This window comes from Oncorhynchus nerka, linkage group LG14, assembly GCF_034236695.1.
Source record: "Oncorhynchus nerka isolate Pitt River linkage group LG14, Oner_Uvic_2.0, whole genome shotgun sequence".
In the NCBI taxonomy this organism is placed as follows: domain Eukaryota; kingdom Metazoa; phylum Chordata; class Actinopteri; order Salmoniformes; family Salmonidae; genus Oncorhynchus; species Oncorhynchus nerka.
The window spans coordinates 50,376,603-50,390,819 of NC_088409.1; the positions used below are offsets into that span (position 1 = coordinate 50,376,603).

General features: G+C 42.9%; 2 protein-coding genes across 2 annotated transcripts in view; one reads left to right on the top strand and one right to left on the bottom strand.

The window, feature by feature from the left end:
* The window catches only part of LOC115141393 (clathrin coat assembly protein AP180-like), a 60,760-nt gene extending 54,420 nt beyond the window's left edge, over positions 1-6,340 (top strand). The window contains exons 22-30 of the mRNA XM_029680199.2: positions 1,868-1,942; positions 2,389-2,613; positions 3,673-3,870; positions 3,975-3,993; positions 4,222-4,315; positions 4,902-4,979; positions 5,108-5,221; positions 5,572-5,665; positions 5,880-6,340. Of these exons, the coding sequence (XP_029536059.2) occupies positions 1,868-1,942; positions 2,389-2,613; positions 3,673-3,870; positions 3,975-3,993; positions 4,222-4,315; positions 4,902-4,979; positions 5,108-5,221; positions 5,572-5,652 (884 nt within the window). The 3' untranslated portion in view covers positions 5,653-5,665; positions 5,880-6,340. The remainder of the gene's footprint in view (positions 1-1,867; positions 1,943-2,388; positions 2,614-3,672; positions 3,871-3,974; positions 3,994-4,221; positions 4,316-4,901; positions 4,980-5,107; positions 5,222-5,571; positions 5,666-5,879) is intronic.
* Positions 6,341-8,205: 1,865 nt separating this feature from the next.
* On the bottom strand, positions 8,206-14,011 carry LOC115141394 (inactive serine protease 35-like). The gene is made up of 2 exons (XM_029680205.2): positions 13,738-14,011; positions 8,206-10,536 (listed from the first exon to the last, which is right to left on the bottom strand). Exon 2 carries the CDS (start codon positions 10,515-10,517, stop codon positions 9,231-9,233), a length of 1,287 nt encoding a protein of 428 aa, XP_029536065.2. The 5' UTR covers positions 10,518-10,536; positions 13,738-14,011; the 3' UTR covers positions 8,206-9,230.
* Positions 14,012-14,217: the final 206 nt, after the last annotated feature.

Below are 14,217 nucleotides of genomic sequence, written 5' to 3' on the forward strand. Positions count from 1 at the left end.
GTGGTATTATGGTTTCTTGAGTTGCGATGTTTTGATGTGCAGAGTGTTTTGAGTTCATACACAGGTTGGGACGGAAATTCTACCCTCTTGCAATTGCATGGTACTTAGAGGTGTGTGTGTGTGTGTGTGCTTGCGCACATGCTTGCACGTGCGTGTGTTTACTGCAGGGTTGGGGAGTAACGGATTAAATGTAAGGGATTACAAAAAATGGTAACTGTAATCCGTTACGTTACCAGCTAAAATATTGTAATCAGATTACCAATACTTTTGAAAAACTAAATGATTACTTCGAGGATGACTTTTAAATTCAGAAAGGATGTTTGCGGAAAAAAAATCGTTGACACTTCTCTGTTTGCTCAATGACATTCAAATCAGCATTGAAAAAAAGGCTCAAATTTAAATTTGTTCCACCTGAGTCTGACCACAAGTCAGAGAACCCTATGATGACATAGAAAATGTGTTCGATGGATCGCGGGAAAAGAGCAGGAATAGGCTTTTGTAGGCTACCGTCCAAGCTAAATATTCCAGTGGTGCGACAGCTGTCGGCATCCGAAAGATTATCCAATTTGAATCAACGCTTGGAGGTAAGGATGACAGTAGTGGTGTAGTCTACGGGGATACGGATATCACTTGTTATTGATATCTACATAACGTTGTGAATCACACTGCTGCTCTCTCATTTAGCTATTTGCGCGTTACGGATTGTGGTTGTTGTGGATGGCTGTTCCGAAATCTAAATGTGTATTTGAACCCAATAACGGTTGAATTCAAGAAGTTTAAACTGCCTATCAATCATTGTGTTTGAAACCAGTGGACAGCCAGTGAAAAATGCGATCTTCAACTAGCTGCATAGTGCAGATCCCAGCCTATTGACTAAAAGTGGGGCTTTTATAGCTCAATCTAATTCATGCTGATAAAAAAAAAATCCATAGGCCTAATGGACACATGCTCAAACTCACACACTTTTGAATAGACTTAAAGGGGTGATCTGTAGTTTCTACATCTATTTTTGGATTTATAAATGATAAACAGTACCAGTCAAGAGTTTGGACACACCTACTCATTCAAGGGTTTTTCTTTATTTGTACTATTTTCTACACTGTAGAATAATAATGAAAAGACATCAAAACTATGAAATAACACATAAGGAATCATGTAATAACCAAACAGAAGGAGCCACCCTTTGCCTTGATGACAGCTTTGTACATTCTTGGCAAAGCATGCCATTCCATGAGCGCAGCATTTATATTTAACTCGAATCAATGAACCCAATCAGTCCTCCGTGACAACAAAATCATAAAGAAAAGTATAGGGCTGGCCAATAAGTCCTTAGTGTTGGGGCTATGCTCAGGTAAAACAATTAATCTATACTTCCATATTTCCAAGTCCTATTCTTGAAGATCAAGGGGTATAACATTTAGTGGAATGACTGGAATTCTGATAGACTTTGGTTTTTAATGTAAAGATATAATTTAATTGTATTATTATATGTAGTAGAACACAATGGGTAAGAAGAAGCCCACATAACCAAACCATAAAGTAAAACATCCATATATTGTAACATCCCATATATGGCCAGCTATGTAATGCCTCTTAAGGGGAAAGTAATCTAAAAGTAACGTAATGTAATCAGATTACATTACTGAGTTTGGGTAATCCAAAAGTTACGTTACTCATTACAATTTTGGACAGGTAACTATAGAAACAGATTACATTTAGAAAGTAACCTACCCAACTCTGGTTTACTGTACAGTGAGACCTGTCTCACTGCCTGTTTGCATCCTCCCCCCTTCCTGGCTCATGGCTAACTAACTGTTCTTTACCCTCATGCTGCGTTCCCGATGGCTGGCTGGCTGTCACTCTATAGACACATTCAGTTGTCCTGCTCTGTTGGACGCTACGCCCGCTGCCCCCGGGGGACCAGGAGAGGATCTGTTGGGTGGTACGCACACACACACTTTAGCTTTAACCCAGTTGTAACACACCATAATCAATGTCCCGGTGAGCAGCTAATTAGTCAAATAAAGTGAGCTGGATTAGGGTTGTAGTAAAAGCTTGCAGGACTGTGGTTCTCCAGGAGAAGGGTTGTAGTAAAAGCTTGCAAGGACTGTGGTTCTCCAGGAGAAGGGTTATAGTAAAAGCTAGCAGGACTGTGGTTCTCCAGGAGAAGGGTTGTAGAAAAAGCTTGCAGGACTGTGGTTCTCCAGGAGAAGGGTTGGGAGCCCCTGCTCTAAGACATCTGCAGTTTGTGATTCATACTGCATGTACAGTATGTTAATATTGAATACCATGACACAATGTAACTTAAATCAATGGAATTGTAATCAATGGAAATGAAAATCATTATCACCGTATATAATACTCATTCAAATGGTTCCCCACTTCCAGGACTGATGTCTCCTAGCCTGGCTCCCACGGCAGCCCCTGCTCCTTTGGCCCCCGCTTTGGCCCCGGCCCTCGCCCCTACCCTGGCTCCTGTCTCAGCCCAGAATGACTTGCTGGAGTGTGGCTTCGACACCCTCGGCTCCCTACCCCCACTAATGCCCGCCACACCAGCAGCTGCAGACACAGTGCCGGCCGCAGCAGCACCCTCTGGTGGCTTTGATGCATCAGGTAGGGGACACAGTCTGCTCCATTAATACATCCTGGGGGAAGTGTGTGTGTGTGTGTTCTGCATGCATGACTGATGCTGCCACGCTCCACCGCCGCTGTCCTTATTATGTAACGCTGAGGGCTCAACGGTCACCACTGCTGACGGTTTAATTCCTTAACAGTGCCTCTCTCACTCACTCTCACTCTCTCTTGTCTCACATGCGCACATGCCAATGCTTACTTACTACTGTGTTCCCCATCCTATTTCAACTCCTTCTTTCTCTATATGTTGGTCTCCCTCTACCTCCCTCCGTCCTCGCGTTCTCTGTGTTCTCTCTCCCTGTCACATACTACCTTTCCACATTTCTCTCCTCACATCCTTTCTTTGTCCACCCATTCAATCCCCTCCTCTTGCCCACTCTGCCCTTGTCTCTTTCTGCCCCCCCCTCTCTCTCTGTCACTGTTGGGTCATTGCTTGCTGCTACTGCGTAATTGGTGAGTTCACAAGACTTTCTCCCGCTAGTACTTTGCAGTATGTGCTGTTTTGAGACGTTCCCCATTTTTTTTTTTTATCCTTTTTGCAATGTTTCAATATGTTTGTCTCACATATGAGACAATGTAATGCATGTATTACTCCCATTTGTAACATTTGCCAGATTCTACCCTCAATTCAACATAGTGCTCTTTGAAGCTGCGCTGCTGGCACTGTGGTGGTCTAAAACCACATTGAAACACAGTTATAGACTTGAATGTTCAGATTCTGTGGTAGTGAAGGCCTTACAGTGGGGTGGGTATATATTGATCTCTCGTGGACAGACTACGTAGACATAAAAGGTACCAAATTCCGCAAGATTTTTGTTCTGCGTTAACCGAGATTAGGTGTATATTGTTTCTGCCCTGCTCGGTACATGCATTGCACACCAGAGTACTGCACTGAATGGCTATTGTTGTGGTGATGAATTGTATGGTGATGATTTCACATCTGCCCCTCTTTGTGAAGATTAGGGATTATATAGGTTTTCATCCATGCTGCATGTCACTAACATCTTACTCCCCTTATTTCTACCCTTTCCCTCTAAGTGTTTGGCGGATTAGGGGACATACTGATGCCAGCCATAACACCCCAGTCCACTGGGGGTAGTGTGGGCAGCACTGGCAGTGGTGGGGTCAGTACCAGGTTTACACCCGCGGTCGGGGTTGGCATGACAGGCGCCACAGCTATTAAACGGCCATCCATCGGGGGGGACTTGGACTCCTCCCTGGCAAACCTGGTTGGAGGCATGTATTGATCACACCTGGACAGTCTTGATGGTTCTGATTACTGTTTTTTTTGTCAGTTTAATAATGAGTTCTGAAATGATGTTTTTTTTGTTCTCTTGCAGATCTGGGGATTCAGAAAAAGTACGTATGGAGTTTCTTTGTGTTCGTGCTTGCGCGCGTGTGTGTGTGTGTGTGTGCGTGTGTGTGTGCGTGTGTGTGTGCGTGTGTGTGTGTGTGTGTGTGTGTGCGTGTTCTCCTTTTCTTTGTGTGCTTCCTAAATAACAATCAAAGCCATGCGGTATCTGGTGTGTATTCCCAAACCTTCCAGCTAGCTGATGACAACTTTGGTGTCATGTGTGTCTCATATAGGGACCACCAGTGGAATGAGAAGAAGCTGACAGGAGGATCTAACTGGACCCCCCAGGTAGCCCCTCCCAGCTGGGGCGCTCCTGGACCTATGATGGTAAAAGCCTCCAGAAGCCTCCCAATATTAGCAAAGAACCGTTATTGGGACATTTATTATTGAAATCAAATCAACGTTTATTGGTCATGTGCACAGGATACAGGTTGTAAATTGTACAGTGAAATGCTTACTTGCAAAGCTCTCCTCAACAGTACAATACACATTTATACAAAAACAAAGTTGTAAAAATAGTAATGTTTGGAAATATACACAATAAGAATATACAGTGTAGACTATGAAATGTGCTAGAGTGAGTAGTGATATGGTTGAGCAGCTTAGATAAATAGTAGCGGCAATGGTACATGGGTTTGTGCGTGTGTGTGCGTGCGTATGAGGTGTATGTGTGCGTGCGTACGTACGTACGTGCGAGGTGTGTGTGTAAGGGTGGGTGAGTGAGTGAAAGTCTCTTAGGTGCAGCTGTGAAGAGAGTCAGTCTCTAGTGATGGACTGGGCAGTCTTCACCACACTCTGTAGAGCCTGGAGAGTGTAGCATTTTTGTATATTGGAAAAGGATTGTTCAGGAATGGAAATGATGTTCTATGTCATAGAGCTGTGAACTGTTTATGTCTTGACTTCCTGTTTCTAGGGTGGCCCCGCCCCTGGAGCCCCTGGTGCCCCTGGAGCCATCCCTCCGCCCATGGGAGCACATCCTGGCTTTAGCATGGTGAGATACTGGACTGGATGCCCAGAAACCAACATGGACAGCTAAACGTATAAATGAGCTCAGTGTTCTTATTCAAGACAGGACGTCGTTATTGGTCAATTCCATTAACCCCTTCCATCTCTGTCCAGGCCTCAGCAGCTGGATCTGGAGTTCCCATGATGCCTCCCATGATGATGGGACAGCCAATGATGGGTCAACCCATGAGACCACCCCTCCCAGGAGCTGCAGCACCAGGGGCACTGGTAACACACATGCATGCACACACACACACACACACACACACACACACACACACACACACACACACAGTAGAGTGCACATAAGTATACAGAATCACCTGTTACTCCTTCAGTAATAAACGTATTTAAGGGAGAAATATACTCATATATTCTTCATTAGTCCACTTTTGATACAGTCCCATAAAATGATGCATGTCAACATTAATGTTTTCATGTGGTCTCCTGATGGCCAAAATCAAAGTGTAAAAACAGGCTTGCTATTGGGAAAGCTATGAGGCTTATATGAGCAAAATAAATATATTTTAAAGGCAATGTTTTTGAAGTGGTACTCAATTAGTTTTTCTGTTTTCCAGCTGTCTTCAGGACCTGCTGCCAACCAGAGCAAAAAACCCAAGGACCCACTGGCAGACCTCAACCTCAAGGACTTAATGTAATCCCCCAGCCCAGGTGTGTGTTCAGCACTTTCCTCTGTCATCTTGGTGTAATGCTTGTCTTGCCTGGTCTCAGATCTATGTGTGTGGTTTTGACAACTTATGATCCTTGTCATGCCAATGACTATAGGAGTTGGTTATACAGCACAAAGAGATCTGGGACCAGGCTAATGCTAGCCATGTGTCAGTGGTCAAACTTAGGGTATGTTTTTCTCCTTATTGTCTTCCAGCTCTTGTTTTTCTGGAGCTGGGCCCTCTGGCCGCTTGTCTTATTTCGGCGTTCTCTACAACCTGGGACACCAGAGACCCTCCTCAGCTACTCACCCATAGGAGACCCCCTTCCTCCACCCCACCCCACCCCATCCCAGCCCCCTGTGTAATGTTGTAGCACAAACTGTGAAAGTGACACCTTAGTGAGGAAAAAACAAGTGTGTGCTTAACTAGATGTAACCTTTTGTCTAAACAAAACCACACAAAACATATAAAATAAAAAATAAATAAAAATGTTTATCAAAGCAAGCCAGAAACCCGAGCGGAAGCTGAAGGCGTATGTGCTGTTTGTATTTAGATCCTTTTTTCCAGTAGTGTTGGCGTGTTGAGTTGAATGATGGATGCGTGTTTGTTCGATGCCCTCAACTCCACCTTCGGCCCTGCACTGGCCTTCTGATCACTCAAGAGGGGAGGGGGTTCCACCCTGATTGGATAAGAGGGGTAAGCAAAGCAGCCCTGTCATTTTTGGATGAAACGTGTCCAATGTGTCGTTTGCAGAAGTTCTTCTTCGTTGTTGTATATACATTACACTGGCAAAATCTTTAAGGATTCTGTCTCTACTCTGTATGTCTGTGGAAGAGCATATTGATGTGAATCTGATATCAAATTGTAAGAAGTCATGTGACCATTATCTTATTTCCCGTCATCTTTTGAACGTATTTAGAAACAAATATGATATGAATATTTGATTAATATGAATAAGCAACATGTACGGGCTCCTGAATCCTAAATGACCATCCAATGATTTTTTTTTTAATGATGTTCAGTATATTTATTTGTTTTTTTGTCGGCGCTTATTTTTCTATTTATTTATTTTCTAGATTTTGCGCATCGTGTCCAGATTTATTTGTATTTTCTCTCTCTGTTGACATTGTTTGCGAATCTGCTATAAAACATTGTCGGATATTTTTTACCAACAGATCGTATCTTATCGCTTATTTACAGAGAAAATGTGTTTTCCTAATCCTATTCAAGATAAAGGTCAAAGAGTGCATATCAGGAGCCAGATGTTGCCAGTACCTCATATCTCAATACAGAGGAGAACAGTCTTTTGTTAAACCACTAAAACATGTTGTGTACAGTTAGTCTACTTCCTGGTATCAGCAGCACTCTCCCTATGGACCTATCACTGTCCTCATCAGTGGTCTGTTGTTTGATTTTCATAATTGCTCGTACTTTATTATTATCATTATTACTATAACTAGACCACGGTTAGGTACTGGATATGTAGTGTTATTTTTGTATTTGAGAAGAAACAAGCATCCTTGTCTCCCTATTCATCCACCCCAGAATTTGTTACATATTTCTGTTCCGTTTCCTCCCCCATTGTTAATGAATCAGTAATATTGTACATGGTAGCATGGGCGGAGAGGAGAGCCTGTGTATACCCAGTCAAAAGAGGACACTGTTGAACAGTGTGGCTTCCATGTATAGCTGTTTAGAACCAGTGAAACCAGTCCTGTGCTGTACAGCCCCAGACATAACAGATCATTTGTTGTGTCATTGCAAGACTGTTTCGACAATTGTTGTGGGAAAAAATATGGATTGAAAAATGGGAAAACATGCTTTTTTTCATTATTGAGTTACATTTTTTTTTTTTTTTATCTTATTATTATTATTTACTATGCCCCTCCCCAGTGCATGTAAGCCCTTTGAGATGCAATAAACTCAATGATGGAAAGAATCGCCCATTAATGATCGCCAATCTTTTTCTCATGTTGATAGATCAGATCATGGACGCATTGCATTTTTAATCTGGTGCACTAATTGTCATGACATTGTAATGACATCAATAGGCCTAACTTGGGTTGTGTTCATTAGGGCGCACAACTGAAAACATTTTAAAATGTAAATGACTGTTTCTTATTGGACAGGTCCAAGTAGTCCCTCCATGTTTCAGTCTGTTTTCTTCCATTTGGTGCCTAATGATCATGACCCTGGCTACAACAGGCATAGATGTGTCATAGATACATACATACATACATACATACATACATACATACATACATACATACATACATACATACATACATCACTTCTCCTCACGGTAAAGTAAATACACATACAAGTTGTAATCTTGGTTTAATTGTTGTTTTTTCAGTCATGGTGAAATGTTATTCATTTAATGTATTTTGTCATCAATGGCAAACTCGTATGAATTGTGGCACATAATAAACAAGATTCATCAACATGAACCCTTTAGAATGATGATTGTTTTCATCAAATAACGTTATGGCATTTGTTACCACTACCCTTCAAATTACATGAATCTTATGGGAAACTGAATATTGAAATAATGTTTTTAATCTGAAAGCTCTGTTACATCAAACCCACTTTGTAGCCTCATATTAAATACATAGTTACAGTACTAGGCTATCAAAAATATATTCCGATAGGTCTCCCCAAAGTGTACAATTTCATATTAATTCAATTAGCACCAAGTCTCTGAATAAGCACCATCATTTTTATGTGCATGGCAATGAAACCACATTTGAATGCACTGCTAGAGTAAAAAAAGAACAAACGGTAGGACCGAAAACAATCATGTTTTATCCAGGATCCCTCTGGAACCTTTCACTATTTAGTCATAGAAACATACTCTTATAAGAAAAGGTAGTTTCACAAAAAGAGACATTACAGAAAACTCAAAGAGCTAGATATACACTCTTTTAAACACCAGTATGTTGATTTAGAAAATATTTAGGAAAAAAGACAGTTATAACCTCTTTAATATACTCAAATGTTAATTTCTCCGAAAAAAAATAGCTTTTTTCTGGGTCGTTCACCAAAGCCAATGCAAACTTTCTTGTTCCTTTTGCTAGAAAAGGGAACACATTTGAAAATGTTAACGTCTCCGCGTTCATTAACCTGCCTGGAATATATGAAATAACAAGCATCGCTCCCCTGAAACAGCTGAATATACAACATTTTATCAAAATTGGTCAAACCTAAAAATCTGTCAAAATATTCGCATTAGCATAAACACAGACCTAGTAGGACCTGTCAATATATAATCATGATATTCATACATTTCTAGAAATTTTGCTTTTTAATAATTAAATAAATTAGACAAGGCAGAACAGCCATAGTTCTCTTTGATCTGTTGACGAGTTCCTGTAATCAACAACAGTGAGTCTGTATGGCCGCTTGTGTGTGATGAATGCTGTGATGAGGCAATCTGTGCCAGTTGCCAGTGGGAAGCACAGGAGGTAATATAGAAGAAGACAGAGGAGAGGCAGTCGGGAAGGTCCCTGGTTCGTTGGTGATGGAGGGAGGAGGGTGGAGGGGTGTTGTGGCATGTTGTGTGTCCCTCAGGCATCCCGGCACTCGCTGGAGTCCCCATGGACCCAGTAACAGATCTGGGCATACTTGAGGGGCGTAATCCTCACCACCACATTGTAATCCTGCTGCGTCCCATTGCCGTTGACATCCACCCACTGATGGCCCGAGAACACCCCGATGATCTTCCTCTTCCATTTCTTCTTGCCGGGCTCTTTGAGGCGGATGTAGACCCCGGAGCCGCTGGAGCCGGGCTTGGCATCACAGTACTGATACAGCAGGTCTTTGGACTCGTCCGACACCGAGCAGAAGCGGTACACCAAGTTGCCGGGCCGGTCGTCGTCAAAGCCTGAGAAGTGGATTCTGCCGGCGGGCAGCTTCTTGACCGAAGGGATGACGCCCAGGTCCATGTGCTTGACCTTCTGGGCCTTCTTCAGCTCCAGCACGGCATAGTCGTAGTCAGCCGCCACACCGTCCGATGCCCCGCCTTTGAACCAACCTTTAGGGACCTGGGTCTGCTTCACTCTGGTCCACCGGAAGGATGGCTTCTCGACCTCTACGCTGCGACGACTGCGGCTCTTTCTGTCTTTCCCTTTCCTTCCTTTCCTCTCATTCCCTCCATTTTTCTCTTCTTTCTCTTTATCTTCCTTGTCTTCTTCTTTCCTCCTCTTGCCTTTACCCCGTCCTCTCTTCCCCTTCCCTCCTTTCCCACGCCGGGATTTCTCCTTGAGGACGCCCACACGTAGCTTCTGTGCTCCGCTCACGTAGTCCTGTCCGTCGTGGATGCAGTGGGCGGCCGTTAGGACATGTTTGGGGGATAACAGGACACCAGAGCAGCCCGTGGAGATCTTGACGGAGGTGGAGAAGGGGTACTTAGTGGAGAACTGCTTGTCAGTGATGCTGAAGCGGGTGTCTGTGCCGTAGACCTCCCGTCTGCGGCGTGACTTGGAGGAAGATGAGGAGTTCCCAGCAGGCCAAGCGTTGACCTCGTTGAGGCCCTGCACAGACACAGAGGTCAGGGTGCGCGTTCCGTTCTCGTACACCGTCTCATAGGACAGGAACTCCTCCAGGTCAGCCAGAGAGGGGTCGGGGAGGCGACGCTGGCACTCAATCCCACAGGTTCCATTCAGCTCTCCCTGAGGTTTGGCTGTGAAGCCGGGGCTGCTAAGGGCCACCGTCCTCCTGTTCCTCACCAGTGGCACCTTCCACTGCGGCCAGGTATACTCATCATCTCCTCCTGTGGCCTCATGGGCTTCCACAGCCACCACCACGGCCAGCAATGTCACTGAGAGCAGGAGACACAGGGGTACTGGGACCATTGCACAGATGGGCCTGGCTCTGGAGGGGAGAGGAGAGAGACACATTATAAGCGATGGTAGAGAATGCTGTGGTGCAAATACAGTGTGCTGTCAATGCTTTGTCAACATGCACGAAGGGCTTTTTAAATGGCTTCATATGTCTCTATTGAATAGAATAGATGGGAAGAGACCAACATTTGCTTGCTACTCTACTCTCTCAACATACAGACACAAGCAGTATAGGCAACCAAATCTGTGGGTTAGTAAAAACGTTCTACTAAAACACATTTTCATGTGGTTGTTACAGAAACCCCTGTTGGCAATTTACAGTTTGAGGCATCCATCTGTTGTTGGTCAAACTTTTCAGCTGGGATGGGATGGAATTTCATTTTGGAGGGTATTTTTTTACAAGTCTAACTCTGAATAGAAACATACTCAGACAAAGATAAATGAGTTCAAACTCCCCCCCTTCCCCAAAATAGATCCAGCACCAGCGTGCCACATCCACAGGAGGGCAATGTAACCCAGAAAATGAAAGTCTCACAGTTGCCAAATTCAGAGCAGTGAGAAAAAAAGCTGTCAAGAAAGTGGGCTGTGTCTGTGGCTAACAAAAGACACCAGAGCACTCCTGGTTTACTAGCACAGTTTTTTTTTTCACGGACACAACCATCTTTAAAATGCTCATATCAACAAAAAGAAGGGGTAGCAGCATCTTAATATGGAAACGATTCAAATATAACCAACAGAATAACCAATGGTCTCTCAAGAAATCATAGCAATTCATTGAGTTAACATAGAAGCTGTGTGGTTGAGAGGAGATTTGAGGGCCTGAGGCTGAGTGGAGGCTGTGGCCAGTGAGGGAGAGAGGAGGAGGAGAAGACCATCCCGGGGGCTCTGACTGTACTGAGATGGTGGCTTGGAGCTTAGCCACATGGTTAGCTTTTAGCTGTCAGTAATGGCCATATCTGGTTTCTCTATGCTGCTCTCTGCTTCATTCCACCCACAGTTTGAAGACGTAGGCCAACATGACATCACACAAGATGAGAGTTAGACTGTGGCCCAAACTGGGCTGATAGCTGTGGAGGAAATTTTAATTCTGGGAATTTTATTCATTCAACAGACCATCACTTCACAACTGAGCAGAGAAATAGCCCTTTGTCAGCAGTTGCGTAGACGTAGCTCAACCGCAATTCTATACAGAGAATAGAACAGGGGAAGTCATTTGAGCTACAGTGCATTTCATAAAGGGGCCTAAGCAGTAGTGAAGTACTGCAGTAGTACAAATCCAACAACCATTTCAAACAATGTTGGGGTGGGATTGAGGTAAAGTGAGAAAAAAACTAACTGATTGGAGTACATTTTTTATTTTATTTAACAAGTCAGTTAAGAACAAATTCTTATTTTCAATGACGTCCTAGGAACAGTAAGTTAACTTTCTTGTTCAGGGGCAGATTTGTACCTTGTCAGCTCGGGGATTTGAACTTGCAACCTTTCGGTTATCTAGTCCAACACTCTAACCACTAGGCTACTCTGCCGCCCCGCCCAACATTCATCCAGCATGTTCGAAGAGCCTTAATAGCCTTTGGCATACTGGCTAACATCTGACCTTCCAGCTGGAGGCCGAGCCTGTGAGGGAGGGGCGAGCGTTGGTGGCCAGGTGTCTTCCTTGCATTCCCATTCAATCAGATGCTAGGCAGTGTGAAAGTGAAAACCCCGCCAGGCGTTGCACGGTGGACGGATGAAGAAATAATCCCATCAAAGGATGTGCTGTTGCATCACCAACCATAGGTTACAGGGGACCAGGCCAGTTTGGCATTATCCAACCACACCTCTCACAGGGGAGTTATCCTTCTTCCACCTCATGTAGTAGCAAACCATATGCCCTGCCTGTTTCAGACAAGTGGTATGACTACTGTAATGGCAAAGGTCACACATGACCTGTCCCAGAATAGCATGTATAATGCCATGTTTGGTAATCTTAATGCAGTTCTGTCAATGGTAGGTCTTGACACCTGAGTATTTATTGGCCTCAGTTTTTGTCTACAAATCAAATCGGTCAACTGTGGATGGGATAGCCATGTACACAATGCCATACATCTTCAAACCAACCTTATGCCGAAATAAAACAAAGTAGAATATAAAACATGACATTAGAATGACTCAATGCATTAGAAATGGGATGTCAGGAATTTGACCCAGGTTTTCTGGCCAACAAGACACGTTTTCCCAGATCAAGAAATAAGACAAATTCAACAGAAAAGTGAAATTACTGAGGATAGAGTGGAAACTGATACGTTGCCAGTATAATTTTCTGTTAAAGAAGGCCTGCATTTAACTGAGTGATTTTCCATTACAGTATAATCTCTAAAACTCCATCCCATACACCATTTTCCACTCCAGCCCGTGGTCGAAAGAATCCCGCGCACGGCCACCAAAAGATGGTGCTAGAATGCAATCTCTCTCGCGCGCTAATTTCATTTTTTTTGTTCATAATTCGGATTTTTATGGGAAAATATAATCTAAAATCAAAGTGGAAAAATGTCGATACAATAAAAATCACTGCAAGCAAGGGTGTCCTCTGGGTCCTAAAGTAGCACTAACTTCAGTAATTGTGATGCAAATATGTTTTTGCTAATAACTTTAGACTCACACAACCTATCTTGCAAAGGGAACATGAGATCAACTATTGGTTTTCAATAAAGCCATGAGTTGTCGAATAATATAAAAATCCATAATAACCTCACAAAATAGGTTTCTAATCTCAAGGTTAAATAAATGATGTGCGTTATAAATAATTGTTTTATGTTACTATATATACATATTTTATTTTTAAGAACTCTATGGGAAAAAATATATATATATAAGATTGTAGCCTAAAAACGAAACAACAATAAAATAAAATCAGTTAATTCATTAACCTAACACATTTTCATGTAAAAAACAAACTGTCATGTATTCCATCCATATTGTTGTCTCAATGACTAATTAGATAGTAAAAAAATACTTTAACGAATGACAAACAGACAAAAATCGTAATCCAAAACAATATTAGCCTTGTAATGAATAGAATAAAATGAAAATTCCCATCAATATATAATTTTGCAATATCACCATTACCAAACCAGACCACCAGAAATCAATAAAATAATCAAAAACCGTATTATGAAAAGAATGAAGTGAGAGCCCCATTGTCCAAGAGGCTTCATCAACAAAATAAACAAAATGCTCTGGAACTCCATACCTGCTTTCATTCGATTGATTGATATGACAATTCCGCAAATCAGTTTTTTATTTCCAGAAAGAAACTGCTATAGCATCTAAGACGTCTTCTTATCAGTGGACGAAAGTTCCCTTCTCCTCATCGCATTTGCACCAAAGAGGCTGAGAGAAAGTCGCAGCAGCCAGAGCCCTCCGTGCGGGCTGCGCTTGATGCTGAGAGAGGGAGGAGGGAAGAAAGAATATTTTTTCACTTGCGACAAATCTGTTTACATAGGCCTACATGGGAGTGACCAGCCGGTACAGCTAAAAAGGCTGGAATGATTGAATGAGTGAGTATTTGTCAGTCTATGCAACGCGCTCATGAGATGCTGTTGCGCCCTATGAACTACATATTACATTTCAGTGTCATTTTGTACACTTTATTCAATGGAGCTTTCATTCGACCGGGGACTGGAATTAGTTCCAGGGAGCCCAGAATGGCCCTCGCAGACTGTTTTCATTG